Source organism: Condylura cristata, unplaced genomic scaffold, assembly GCF_000260355.1.
Source record: "Condylura cristata isolate star-nosed mole 26May11 unplaced genomic scaffold, ConCri1.0 scaffold00032, whole genome shotgun sequence".
NCBI lineage: Eukaryota > Metazoa > Chordata > Mammalia > Eulipotyphla > Talpidae > Condylura > Condylura cristata.
The window spans coordinates 18,971,129-18,982,437 of NW_004567133.1; the positions used below are offsets into that span (position 1 = coordinate 18,971,129).

At 62.3% G+C, this 11,309-nt stretch overlaps 1 protein-coding gene across 1 annotated transcript in view; it reads left to right on the forward strand.

Moving 5' to 3' along the window:
- Positions 1-10,826, forward strand: part of SEPT12 (septin 12) — an 18,030-nt gene extending 7,204 nt beyond the window's left edge. Inside the window, exons 10-13 of the mRNA XM_012731730.1 lie at positions 6,766-6,823; positions 6,975-7,042; positions 7,667-7,775; positions 8,988-10,826. Of these exons, the coding sequence (XP_012587184.1) occupies positions 6,766-6,823; positions 6,975-7,042; positions 7,667-7,775; positions 8,988-9,696 (944 nt within the window). The 3' untranslated portion in view covers positions 9,697-10,826. The remainder of the gene's footprint in view (positions 1-6,765; positions 6,824-6,974; positions 7,043-7,666; positions 7,776-8,987) is intronic.
- The last annotated feature ends 483 nt before the right edge of the window (positions 10,827-11,309 follow it).

The following is an 11,309-nucleotide window of genomic DNA, read 5'->3' on the forward strand; positions in this document are numbered from 1 at the left end:
CCCCCGCCCCCGCCCCAGTGCCCTCCCCCTGAGGCCGAGCTGCCGGGAAAAGCTGCGCTTTGAGGACGGCTTGCTGAATAAATGGCGCCTCTGAGCTGCCCTCCAGTGAGAGTGGACTTGTCAAGACTTATTTATTTGTTCATACAGAACTGGGGTGCAGGCCAGAGGTGTGGGGGGTGAGAGGCTTCCCCAGAGACAGAGCAGGGAGCAGGACAGGCGGATGCACTGAAACACACTGCTGAGGGGGCGGTGGGGAGACAGGAGGGGTCTGCGGGCCCTGGGGGTCACCCCCTGGACGGGATCGAACTCCTACCTCAGCGGCTCCATAGCGCTGGCTGTGCTTTAACCCTCTGCGCACCGGCAGGGCCTGTAGGGGTCATTTTTTAAAACGGGGAATCTCAGAAAGAACCCTGTGTTCCTGGTATAATAAAACAGCCCCCTGACCCACTGCAGAGATGAGCACACTCAGAGCTGCTTCATCCGTCAGCACAACACACGTCTGGGGACAGGAGAAAGTCCAGTGGGGAGTCGTCACCAGCGGGAGCTGTGTGGCAATCACAGGGTGCCAGGCCGCGCAGTGGCACACAAAGGAAAACTTCTGCAAGAGAAGGAAACTCAATAGAAAGTGGCAGAAATCTGATCTGAGGTTTCAGACAAGGGCCAGGCCAATTCACTAGGAAGGGAACAGAAAGCTGCTAAGGCCTGACAACTGCCCGGCCGCTGTGGGTGGGGTCAGCGGTGCAGTGAGATGACTCAGGAGGTGTGTGCTGTGCTCTAGAGGGGAGATGGCGAGCCAAAAGCTGAAGCAAGGAAATTAAGAGCACCAGGGTACAGCTAATGCCGCCTGCTCCAACGAGTGCTGCGCTTACTTTGCATTGCGTAGGAAAACATCTGCTAGGCGCCAGTACTTGGAGGATGCAACTTCCCGGGAGGGGGATTTCGTTGTCTAAAACAGAACACATTAGAACGCACAGGTCGGCCCTCCCTGGCGGCTCGGGGGTTAGAGCACTGCCTTATGACGCTCTCAGAAGCCGACGCAGCAGGAGGCGTTTGATCCCCGCCCCGAGGTGACCCCCAGGGCCCGGCAGACCCCTCCTGACCCTCCCGCCGCTCCCCTCAGCAGCGTATTTCAGTACATCCGCCTGTTCTGCTCCCCACTCTGTCTCTGGGGAAGCCTCTCACCCACCAGACCTCTAGCCTGTACCCCAGTTCTGTAAACATAAATAAATACATCTTTAAAAAAACTCAGCTGGGCCTCCTGCACCTTTCAGTGTCTCCTCATGAGTCATCATCACCCGGAATTTGCTATTTCCCCAGACCCCCAGCAAGTGCTGACAGGCTGCCCACAGTCTGCATGGCATGTAAGCTCTGCCTGCTGATGTAACCGACTCAGATGGTGTCACGTGACCACGTGCTGTTTTTGCACATCAACTCTGTGAGGTTTATCCACCATCTGTCCACTGGCACATACATGGCTTTTATTTATTTTTCCCCTTCCCAGATATATACATTATTTTCAGGTTTTGCCATTTATAAACAGATTTCCTCTGAACACAGAGGCAGCCTTTCTTATTCACGAAGTGCACCTTAAGCTCTGGCAATGAGATGGGCTTTCTGTTCTGCCTCTTTTAACCCCACGGGCAGCTAAAGCGGGAGATGTTATTGTCCCCATTTTACCGAGTCGTTCTCGTCACCTCCCTCCCTCGCCCCGACTCTGGCCCCATCCAGGAGCCTCCAGCTGGTCTCCCTGCTCCTCTGGTCTCCTGGAGAGAGATCTGAGCCCACGACAAAGCCCTACTCTGCTCTGTCCACTGCCCTTAGGATAATGACCCTGGGTCCTCACCGGGCTCCAAGGTCCCTTCCACCCCACTCCTGGCCCCACGGTCCCACCAATCCAGGCCCCGCCGCACCTGGGCTGCAGCCTCGGGCATACCGGTGCCCTGCAAGAGCCACGCGCCTTCACACCTGTGCTCCTGCACAGCGGCCACGCCCGCCCTCCGCTCAGCCTTCACCTGCGCCCTGAGGGGTCAGGGCTTCTACTCTACAACCCTGCCAGGGGTGACCCCACATGTGACTCAACAGGGGCGCAATTTCTGTGTCCACTGCCTGTATTTTTTTTTTTTTTAGAATGTGCACTGCATGAGAACGAATGGGCTCAGCTGGTCGGGGTCCCCAGCACCAGGCCGGCCTGCAGATGGAGGCACACAGTAGACCGCTTTCAAAAATTCTATGAATGGCAAATAGTTGCTACCTTGAATGGTGAAGGCCCCCCGGCTCACAAAAATGGACACTGAGGCTCAGAGGGCATCAGTGACTGGCCCACGACCTCAGTGACCAGAGGAAGGAGGGTTCGAAGCCGGTGATCCCCAAGACCCGAGCAGAGTCCCAGGCCCCCAACCTCAGAGGTGACCCAAATGGCGCGGCAGACCTCTCCTGACCCGCCCGCTCCCCTCAGCAGTGTACTTCGTCCCTCTGCCTGCTCTGCTCCCCACTCTGTCTCTGGTGAATCCTCTCACCACCCCTGCACCTCTGGCCTGTACCCCAGTTCCGTATGCAGAAATAAATAAATATGCTTCAAAAAAAAAAAGCTACAAAGACATTTTTTTTTTTACAAAAGTGAACCTTAAAGTTACTGCTTTTGCAATACCAGTTAAAAGAAAAAATGAGCGGCCCGGCAGCTCTGTTTCCCTGGCAGTCCCTGGGCCCCCTGCTCAGACACTGCCGCGTCACCCTGCTGTGTCCTGCAGAAAGACAGCCTGCACGGCCGTGTCACTCGTATAATGTTACGAGCAAGACCAAGAGAGGCTTGTGTTTTAGGAGATGGGAAGGGCCATGTGTGCTAAGAATATTCCAGAACGTTTAGTGTGCAAAACGTGAGCTATAAACTAAACTGTGCCCCATCACCCCTTTGCCCCCAGGCCCCCCCAGAGTTCATATGGTGAGGCCCTCACCCCGGATGTGATGTGTATCTGGGCTAGGAGCAAGCAGTGGTTAAGGTTAAAGTAGGCGGGGCCCTGGCCGGAGGGCAATGTAGCCCTATTAAGGGGAGAAGAGAAACTCTGCCCGCTGGGTGGCCACTCCGAGAAGTCATGCCAGTACCCCAGCAGGCACCTCGGCCTCGGCCAGCCTCCAGGACAGAGGCTAAGCCCCAGTCTGCAGTGTTGCGTCAGCCCAAGCCCTGTAATTTCCCCAAGAGGAGAGTGTGGTTCTTCACTCCACTCTGAGCAATGTCTGGGCTGACCACAGCCGGAGCTTGGCAGACGAGCCCACGAGCAGGTTTCCGAGCAGGCCTGGTGGCCCCGACACTCCCGCAGCCACACGCCTCTGTCCATAATGACTTCACCAAGTGGCACCACATGCTTTTCAAGGAGGCTCTTACCTGTCTGCCTCTCATTTTGTAACAGGGTGGTCCCTAGGAAAAAGGGAAGTTCCAGGTTCCCTGCCCCACCCAGAAGGAAGGTGGAGCTGAGCAGAGAAAAAGGAGAGAAGAGAAGAAGGGAATGAAGCTGGATGGAGAAGGAGGAGGAGACCTGAGGAAGCCACATGGAGCAGCGAGCGTGTGAGGAAGAAACCGGGCTGTTTCCTGACCCTGGGCTGGCTAAGGCAGAGGTGGGTGAGAGACCTGCAGGGAGGTGACTATGGCCGTGTTTATATGGATTTTGATGTTGCTCTTTTCCTCCCAGACTTGTCTGGCCATTTCTGACCCTTCTCCATGGTCCCAGCCAGAAGGTGCTTTAGTCTAGTGGCAGCTTTCAGGCCTTGCTCTGGGCCAGTCCCTTTTGGGGGGACTTTCGCCCACGAGGGGATGGTGACTTCAGGTGTTTGATTTAGAAGTTCTATTCTTTGTGTTCCGTATTGTATATTCACTGTATTAAAGTCCCTTTTCATTAAAGTTTTATATGTTTTGTCTTGTTGCGGCGGATGGCAGAACCCACTTAGAGCAGGCAGGTTTTGGGGGCTTCAGGGGTGTCCCTCTCCGCCTGTCCTGGAACAGATTTGCTGCCCTGTAACAGTTTGATTTGTAGGGCTGCTAAACTTTCAAAAGCTGGGTGACTCGAGTGTAAACAACTACTTGTGTCTCCTGTTAACTGATCGATCTTCTGCCTAAAATTTAAAATGGAAACCAAACAAAGCCGAGTCCCGGGCGACTTCCCAGCATCACACGGCAGGTGATGCTGTCAATGAAAATAAAAGCAAAGCAGCTGTTTGCTAGGTGTTTCTATATTTCACCCCAAAGGAAAGGGTTTTCATGCATTATCTTGCTTCGTCCTAGTAAGCAAGCTCCGGGGAGAGTCGCTACCCTCTTGGGGCGGCTAACAGGAGCGCCTGGCACATACAAAGTACTCAATGTAAAGGACACGTTCGGGCTCCCCCTCCACCGCCCACCTTCTCTGGCCAGTGTAGGGGGCGTTGGGAGGGAATGGGGCGCTCAGACCGAGCAGGTCCAGGTGAGGATGAGGCAGGTAAGCGATGGCCTCCAGCCTAGATCGCAGGGCCGCGCAACCCTGCATGGACTACATTACCCACAAGGCCTCACGCGGGCCTGTGCCCGAGGCCTGGCTCCCACCCCCCGGTCGCAAAGCCGCCAGAAGAAAGAGAACTACAGTACCCACAATGCCGCGTGCGGGCCCGCCTATCCAGACTCACTCTCACGCTCGACAGCCGGCTCAGCCAATGGTGCTAGGAGTACATGATCACGCTGTCCCCCTGGGCCCGCCCCCGCTCTCACGCCCTAGCCGGCCCAGCCGGTGGCCGGCCCGGCCCCCACTGCGCCTGCGTCCTGCGAGACCGGGCTCTGCCTTCCCTACCCCGGTCCAGGGCGGGCAGCCGCCGAGCCCCCGGCAGCCGCGTCCCTCGGGTTGCGCGCCCTCCGCCCCGGCACGCCCCGGAGCCCCCACGGCCCGCAGTGCTGCCGGTGAGTGCGGGTGCGGGGTGCCGCCTCCAGCCTCCACCGCGCGATGTGCGCCCCGACCACGGCGCACCGTCCACCGAGGCGCGGGGAACGCAGTCCCGCCGGGCAGTCGCAGCCCTCGCGACCCTGGTGACCGTGCCCGCCGGTGCCGCGGGCGCGCGCAGGGACCTCGCGCTCGTCGGGGCACGGACTCTGCGTCCCCTAGACAGAGAAACTCCGGGCTCACCATTTCCCGCAGGCCCCCCCATCCTAAAATGGCCAGCTGTAGCAGTGACACTGGAGGGCGACGCTGTGCCGCCCCTTTGCAAATACCTCGTTTGTTCCCCTCAGATATCTCGCCCTCCAAATGAGAAAACTGAGGCCGAGAAGTTTCTGAACCAGCCCTGGAATTACTAGGGCTAACGGCAAGGACTAGTTGCTCTATTAGGGGTAACAGCAAGGACCAGTTGATCTTTTGGGGTGATAGCAAGGACTAGTTCATCTATTTCAACCCTTTCCTTTTTGCCAGCCAGGGTGGGTGCTTATGGGTGTAGATACCCAGTGGGGGCAGCACCCCAAGTGATGTTATCGTCTTTCCACAGAGTCCTGAAAACACCTTTTCCAGCGTCTGGCCAGAGTTACAGTAAGGGGCAGGTTGTGCCCTGAGGTGTGAGAAGGAGCAGACCCCCGGGGCGCTATGGCCACTCCTGGCGGTGTCCAGCTCCTACCCCCGCTGGAGCAGGACGAGATCCTGATGGTGAAGGTGGAGGAGGACTTCTGCTGGGAGGAGGAGCCCCCCTCGGACACGGAAGACCCCAGCCCCGAGACCTTCCGCCAGCTCTTCCGGCTCTTCTGCTACCAGGAGGTGGCCGGGCCCCGGGAGGCGCTGAGCCGGCTCTGGGAGCTGTGCTGCCGCTGGTTGCGGCCCGAGCTGCGCACCAAGGAGCAGATCCTGGAGCTGCTGGTGCTGGAGCAGTTCCTGACCATCCTGCCGGAGGAGACCCAGGCCCGGGTGCGGGAGCGGCAGCCCGAGAGCGGCGAGGAGGCCGTGGCCCTGGTGGAGGGGCTGCAGAGGGGGCCCAGGAAACGGAGACAGCGGGTGAGGCGGGGGCATTTTGGCCCTGAGGGGAGGAAACGGGGCCCGGCTGCCGAGGTCTGCGTGTGGACATCTCGGCTCCGGGGCCACGGCAGCTGGCTTGCTGGAGGGCTCCCTGCGCACGGGAACTAAAGAGCTTGGCTGGCGGGTGTCCTCCCGTTGTCAGCCACACAGTGCTCCACCGGCCCCAAGCGAGCATGCTGATGGCAGGAGCCTGGAGACCCTCCGGGACTGGGCTTGGGAGCTGACGAGGTCCCGGAGAGGGAGAGCCCTGGGAGAAAGGCCTGTGCCTCGCTGCCTGGGTGCCCGGAAGTTCCCTCCCGGGACTGGGCTGCCCAGTACACAGGTTTAACTAATTTTTATGTGTCGTTCTGAAGTCACAGTGGCATAGTTCAAGCCCTCGGTTGTCACCCATGGCCAGTGGCCACTGCTGACCAGTGCAGACGCAGGACTGTCAGGAAGCGAAGCCTGCAGACAGCTGTGCTCTGGCACCCACTGCAGCCCCACAGCCTGGGGGTGACGGGCAGATTCCCCGTTACACATGCAGCCCTCTGAGGCCTCCCTGGGGGCGCAGGATGCGGAGTGCCTCAGCGAGGCACTGGGCTTCCCTGATCTGGGAAGATCGGGTGGGCAGATCTCCCTTTGCATGCAGGGCCCAGGGGCGCCCTCTGATGCCACGGTGCTCCGGGAGGCAGGAGCACAGCCCTTGCCACGCCAGGCTGAGACCACACCAGAGCAGCTGTCCCTGGGACAAGGGGTGGGGCACCCCGTCCTGCAGCACCCAGCCCAGCTGAGCCACAGACAGAAAAGTGGGGCCCAGGTCTGGCCAAGGAGGGGTGAGTAGCTGACTCTGGAGGAAAGGAACGGGCAGGGGAGGGCAGGGAGGGAAGGGTGGACTCTGCTGGGGCGGGAGGGCGGGGCTGAGCACAGGAGCTGCAACTGGGTGGGCAGTGGGGGGGCCTTCAGAGGCGACTGCTCTCTCCCCAGGCCCAGCGGTCCCCCCGCAGCAGGAGCCGGCGGCACCGGCCACGTCCTGCCTTTCATCCCGGTCCCAGGTGAGCGGGGCGGCGTCTGGCGCCCACACCCTCTCCTGGGACACTCCTGGCCTCATCCGTGGCTTTGCCGTGTCACTCTGCCTCTGCCTCCTGGGAGTCCTGCCAGGGGTGCCGGCTCTTAGGCATGCCCCAGCGGACTTGGGGTGCAGTGGTGAGCAGGGGTCACTTCAGACCCAGCGGGTCCTTTGTCTCTTGGGCCAAGCTCACGGGCGCTCAGCCCGGGCAGTGACTCCGGTCGTCGCAGCAACTTAGCACATTCCGGCACGTACCTCTGCTCCCCACCCCAGTCTCCCCCTTCCCGACTGTGGGTGTGGCTCTCCTGGGCATTTTCTGCTTGGCTTTTCATCATACCCCCAGGCCACATGTGCTGGATTTGGGAGCCCAGGTGTAGAGGCACCCTGAAGTCTCCCTGTACCCCTTTTGGGCCCCAGGGCTAAGTGGGGCCGATGCCAAAGAGCGGGGGACTCTGGGCCCCGATGGCTGAGCGGACAGTGGGCCCACTGTCCCCACACACTGGCCCTGCCTGCGGCCCTGCGACAGTGACGTGGCAGTGGCGGTGCCCAGCAGCAGGTGGTGCAGGGAGGGCGCTCCTGGGCACGGGCCTGAAGGGCTGCAATCCTGCAGGTGCCAGAGACCTTGAAGGAGGCGCCCGCGTGCCTGCCCCGGGAGGACTGGGGAGGCCCGGACCCGGCTCGGCAGGACCGCGGCTGGGACGTGGTGCCGCAGCGCGAGGGTAACGTGCCGGGTCGCAGCCGGGCCCATCGGAAACGCGACGTGTCTCTGGCGTGGGCCTCGGGTGGAGTAGCCCCGGTGGGCTGTGGCTTACCCAGCACCCCCCTGGCCCACCCGGCACCCCACTGCTGGTCCCAAGGCTGGGGCGCGGGGCGTGGCCTCCCAGCACCCTCCTGGCCCCGCAGCCTGGAGGAACCTGTCCAGTAGTTTCCGACGTTGCATCCCCAGGAATTACTGGGGAACATGATAAAAGCAGGGGCTCACAGGCCATGCGGGGCTGGTCTCGTGGGCCAGGGGTGTCCCTGGGTCCTCCCAGCCGCCAGACGGGAAAGCAGGGAGGCGCCTGGCCCTTCAGTGGGCCGACCGCAGGCGCCAGGGCGTGCTGTCCCTTTGTTTCCTTCCCCGCCCGTGGGCCGGGCGGCCTGCAGCCCCTGCCCTCCCCGGGGACCGCGGTTCCCAGCACGGCCCTGGCTGTCCTCACCACCCAACTGCCTCGCTCCTGCTCGTCCCACGCAGCTTGCCCTGCTCCTCGCGACACCCTTACTGCCTGCAGCCTTGTCTCGGGGGCTGAGGCGCCGCCTTGGGCCAGGCGTACCCCAGGGGCGCAGGCAGGTTTTAAGCAGGAGGCTCACATACGGGCCGGCGAGACTGAGGTCTGTATGACGGGCGAGCTCGCGAAGGCCAGGCAGGGCTTCTGCTGCAGTCTCGAGGCAGAATTTCTTGTTCAGGAAAACGCAGCGTTTGCTCATAAGACCCTCACCTGGTGAGCCCAGGCCACCTGGTGCAGAGAACAGCCTGCTTTCTTCGCCCACACTGATGACAGATGTTACAGCCGCAAAGTACCCTCCAGAGCAACTTCTAGACTGACGTTTGGCCGAGCGTCAGGGCACCGTGGCCCGGAGCCCCAGCATCCCTGGCCCTACCCACTAGAGGCCAGCTGCAGCCCCTTCCCAGCGTGACGGACGGCCACCTGCCCCCAGCATGCCCTGGAGAGCCCTCCGGAGGCTGGCTGCCAGGGCACACGCCTTCACAGCCGTGTGAATCTGGGCATGGCCCCCCACCTTGTGACATGGGGAGGTAACCACGCCACCATGTCCCCCAGCCCCCTGCCCAGTCCCCGACGGGGCCCTGCCGCCCTCCTGGGTGGGCGCTGTCCTGGCTTGGACTCCCCTGTAGCCGTTGCTTCCCCTTCAGTGACTGCTTTCTGTCTCAGGGCTTGGGGCGCAGGACGAGGATGGCGAGGACACCGGGGAGGGCCCCCCGAGGACAGCGGAGGGCGACCAGGCGCTCAGCGGCGGCCGTCAGGGCCCGACCAGGCCCCCGCGGCCGGGAGCCAGAGGGGGCCCCCAGGGGGCGGCCAGGCCCTTCACGTGCCCCGAGTGCGGCAAGGGCTTCGGCAAGAGCTCGCACCTGACCAAGCACCGGCGCACGCACACCGGGGAGCGGCCCTACCGGTGCCAGGCGTGCGGCAAGGGCTTCAGCGACCGCTCCAACTTCAGCACGCACCAGCGGGTGCACACGGGCGAGCGGCCCTACGCCTGCGCGCAGTGCGGGAAGCGCTTCAGCCAGAGCTCCAGCCTGGTCATCCACCGGCGCACGCACACGGGCGAGCGGCCCTACGCCTGCGCGCAGTGCGGGAAGCGCTTCAGCAACAGCTCGCACTTCAGCGCGCACCGGCGCACGCACACGGGCGAGAAGCCCTACGCCTGCCCGGCCTGCGGCAGGGGCTTCCGCCGAGGCGCCGACCTCCACAAGCACCAGCGCAGCCATGGCGCCCAGCCCGGGCCGCCGCCTCCGGGAAGCCCCCTGGGCCCAGGCCTGCCCGCGCGGCCCGGGGCTGCGTTGCCCCCACCCCTGCCGGAATTGCCCCGCCGCGATTCCTAGAGGTCCCCCAGACGGGCGGACAGCGCCCACCCGCCTGAGAACACCGTGGGCTGTGTTGGGCCGGCTGCTCGGCCGCTGTCTCAGCTGGGTGGGAGCCCACAGCCCCCGCCGGCCGCGCCCTCCTGCGCTGGGCCTCCGCTGGCCACTCGCCGCCTCTCTGCCTGTCTTCCCGGGACATCAGTCAGTCCTCTCCTTAATTTTAACAAGGACACGTGTCTACTGTAAACTCAGCTGACCCCACCTGCCGCGGCCCTATTGCCAAGTAAGGCTCCATGCAGAAGTTCCGCGTGGAGAGAGTTGGGGGACAGTCCTCCCCTCTGTGATGGCTTCCCTGCCTGCCCTGGGCCTGGCTATGCCCAGAGACACACTGTCAAAGTGTAGCCTGGAGAGGCTATTCCAGTCCCCACACCCCCCAGCTATCAATGAGGAAATAGGAGTCACCCTCGACCTGATACACAGGATGTACAGGGGTGTGGCAATGCTTCCCCTGGGCCTCATCCTCTCTTACTTTTAAGATTTTTTAATTTATGCATACAAGAGCTGGGCTACAGGCCAGAGGTGCAAAGGTGGCTGTGGGGTGAGAGGACGCCCCAGAGACAGGGTGGAGAGCACAACTGGCAGATCCACAGCGACACTGCTGAGGGAGCAGTGGGGGCACAGGAGGGGTCTGCTGCACCCTGGGGGTCGCTCCCTGGCCAGGGATGGACTCGTGCTGCGGTGGCTGCCGATCGATCGCTTCACTGTGCTGAGACTTAGCCCCTTGTGCCAGCAGAAGCCCTGGACGCCAGGCTGGGGAGCCTTGCCACCGCTCCCCAGGGCGGGGCTCTGGGCCGCCTTTGCTGGACCCCAAGGACAGGCTGGCCTTGGCCTTTCTGAAGCGCCTGTGCCCAGAGCTGCCCACAGCCATGCCTCTCGAGTGGCTGACAGAGCAGCAGAAGTCTTGCCTGCTTTAGCCATCAGAGGAGTCAGGGTAGCTGCTGAAAGCACTGGGTTCTGGAAGAGTCCATGCAGGGAGTGGGTTCCTCCTCGCTGGGAGCCCCCCCCCTCCCCTGCCAGCTGTGATGCTCCATTCCCTTGCGTCCCCATCACGAGACATTTCCACCTCTCCACACACCCAGGTTCCACGTGACCCCCTTCTCTGCTCGCTAAATAAATGACAGCCCTCCTGGCCCTCGCGTGCTCTCTGGAGAGGCGGCTGCCTGGGCCAGGGCTGATACTTACCACCTGGGCCAGCTTCTGGAGCCCAGCACCCTGCTGCGCCACCTGCCTCTGCAGCCATGAGCCCCGGCCTGGCTTCTCCCGGCCAGTGACAGGGCCTCAGCCTGTCCAACAGATGGGGCTTCTCAGCCGGGGCCCTCCGCGCCTTCCGCCTGCCTCGTGCGCCCTGGCCTGCTTCGGCCCGTCGCCATCACCAGCCTCTGTGCTGGCACGTGCGGAGGGCAGTTAGGTTCCAGACACTCATCGGCCTGCGATGTGGGGCTGCTGTGATTCTCCTGCCGACGGGGAAGAGCCCCTGAGAGCTTGAGCGCCTTGTTCAGGCAGTGGCCCTGGCCTGAACCCACACTGGCTGACCCGCTAGCTCTCCTCCAGCTGCCTTGACAGTGTAATCGTGGGATCGTTTGTCTTCTAGCGCTGCCGTGAGATAACCTAA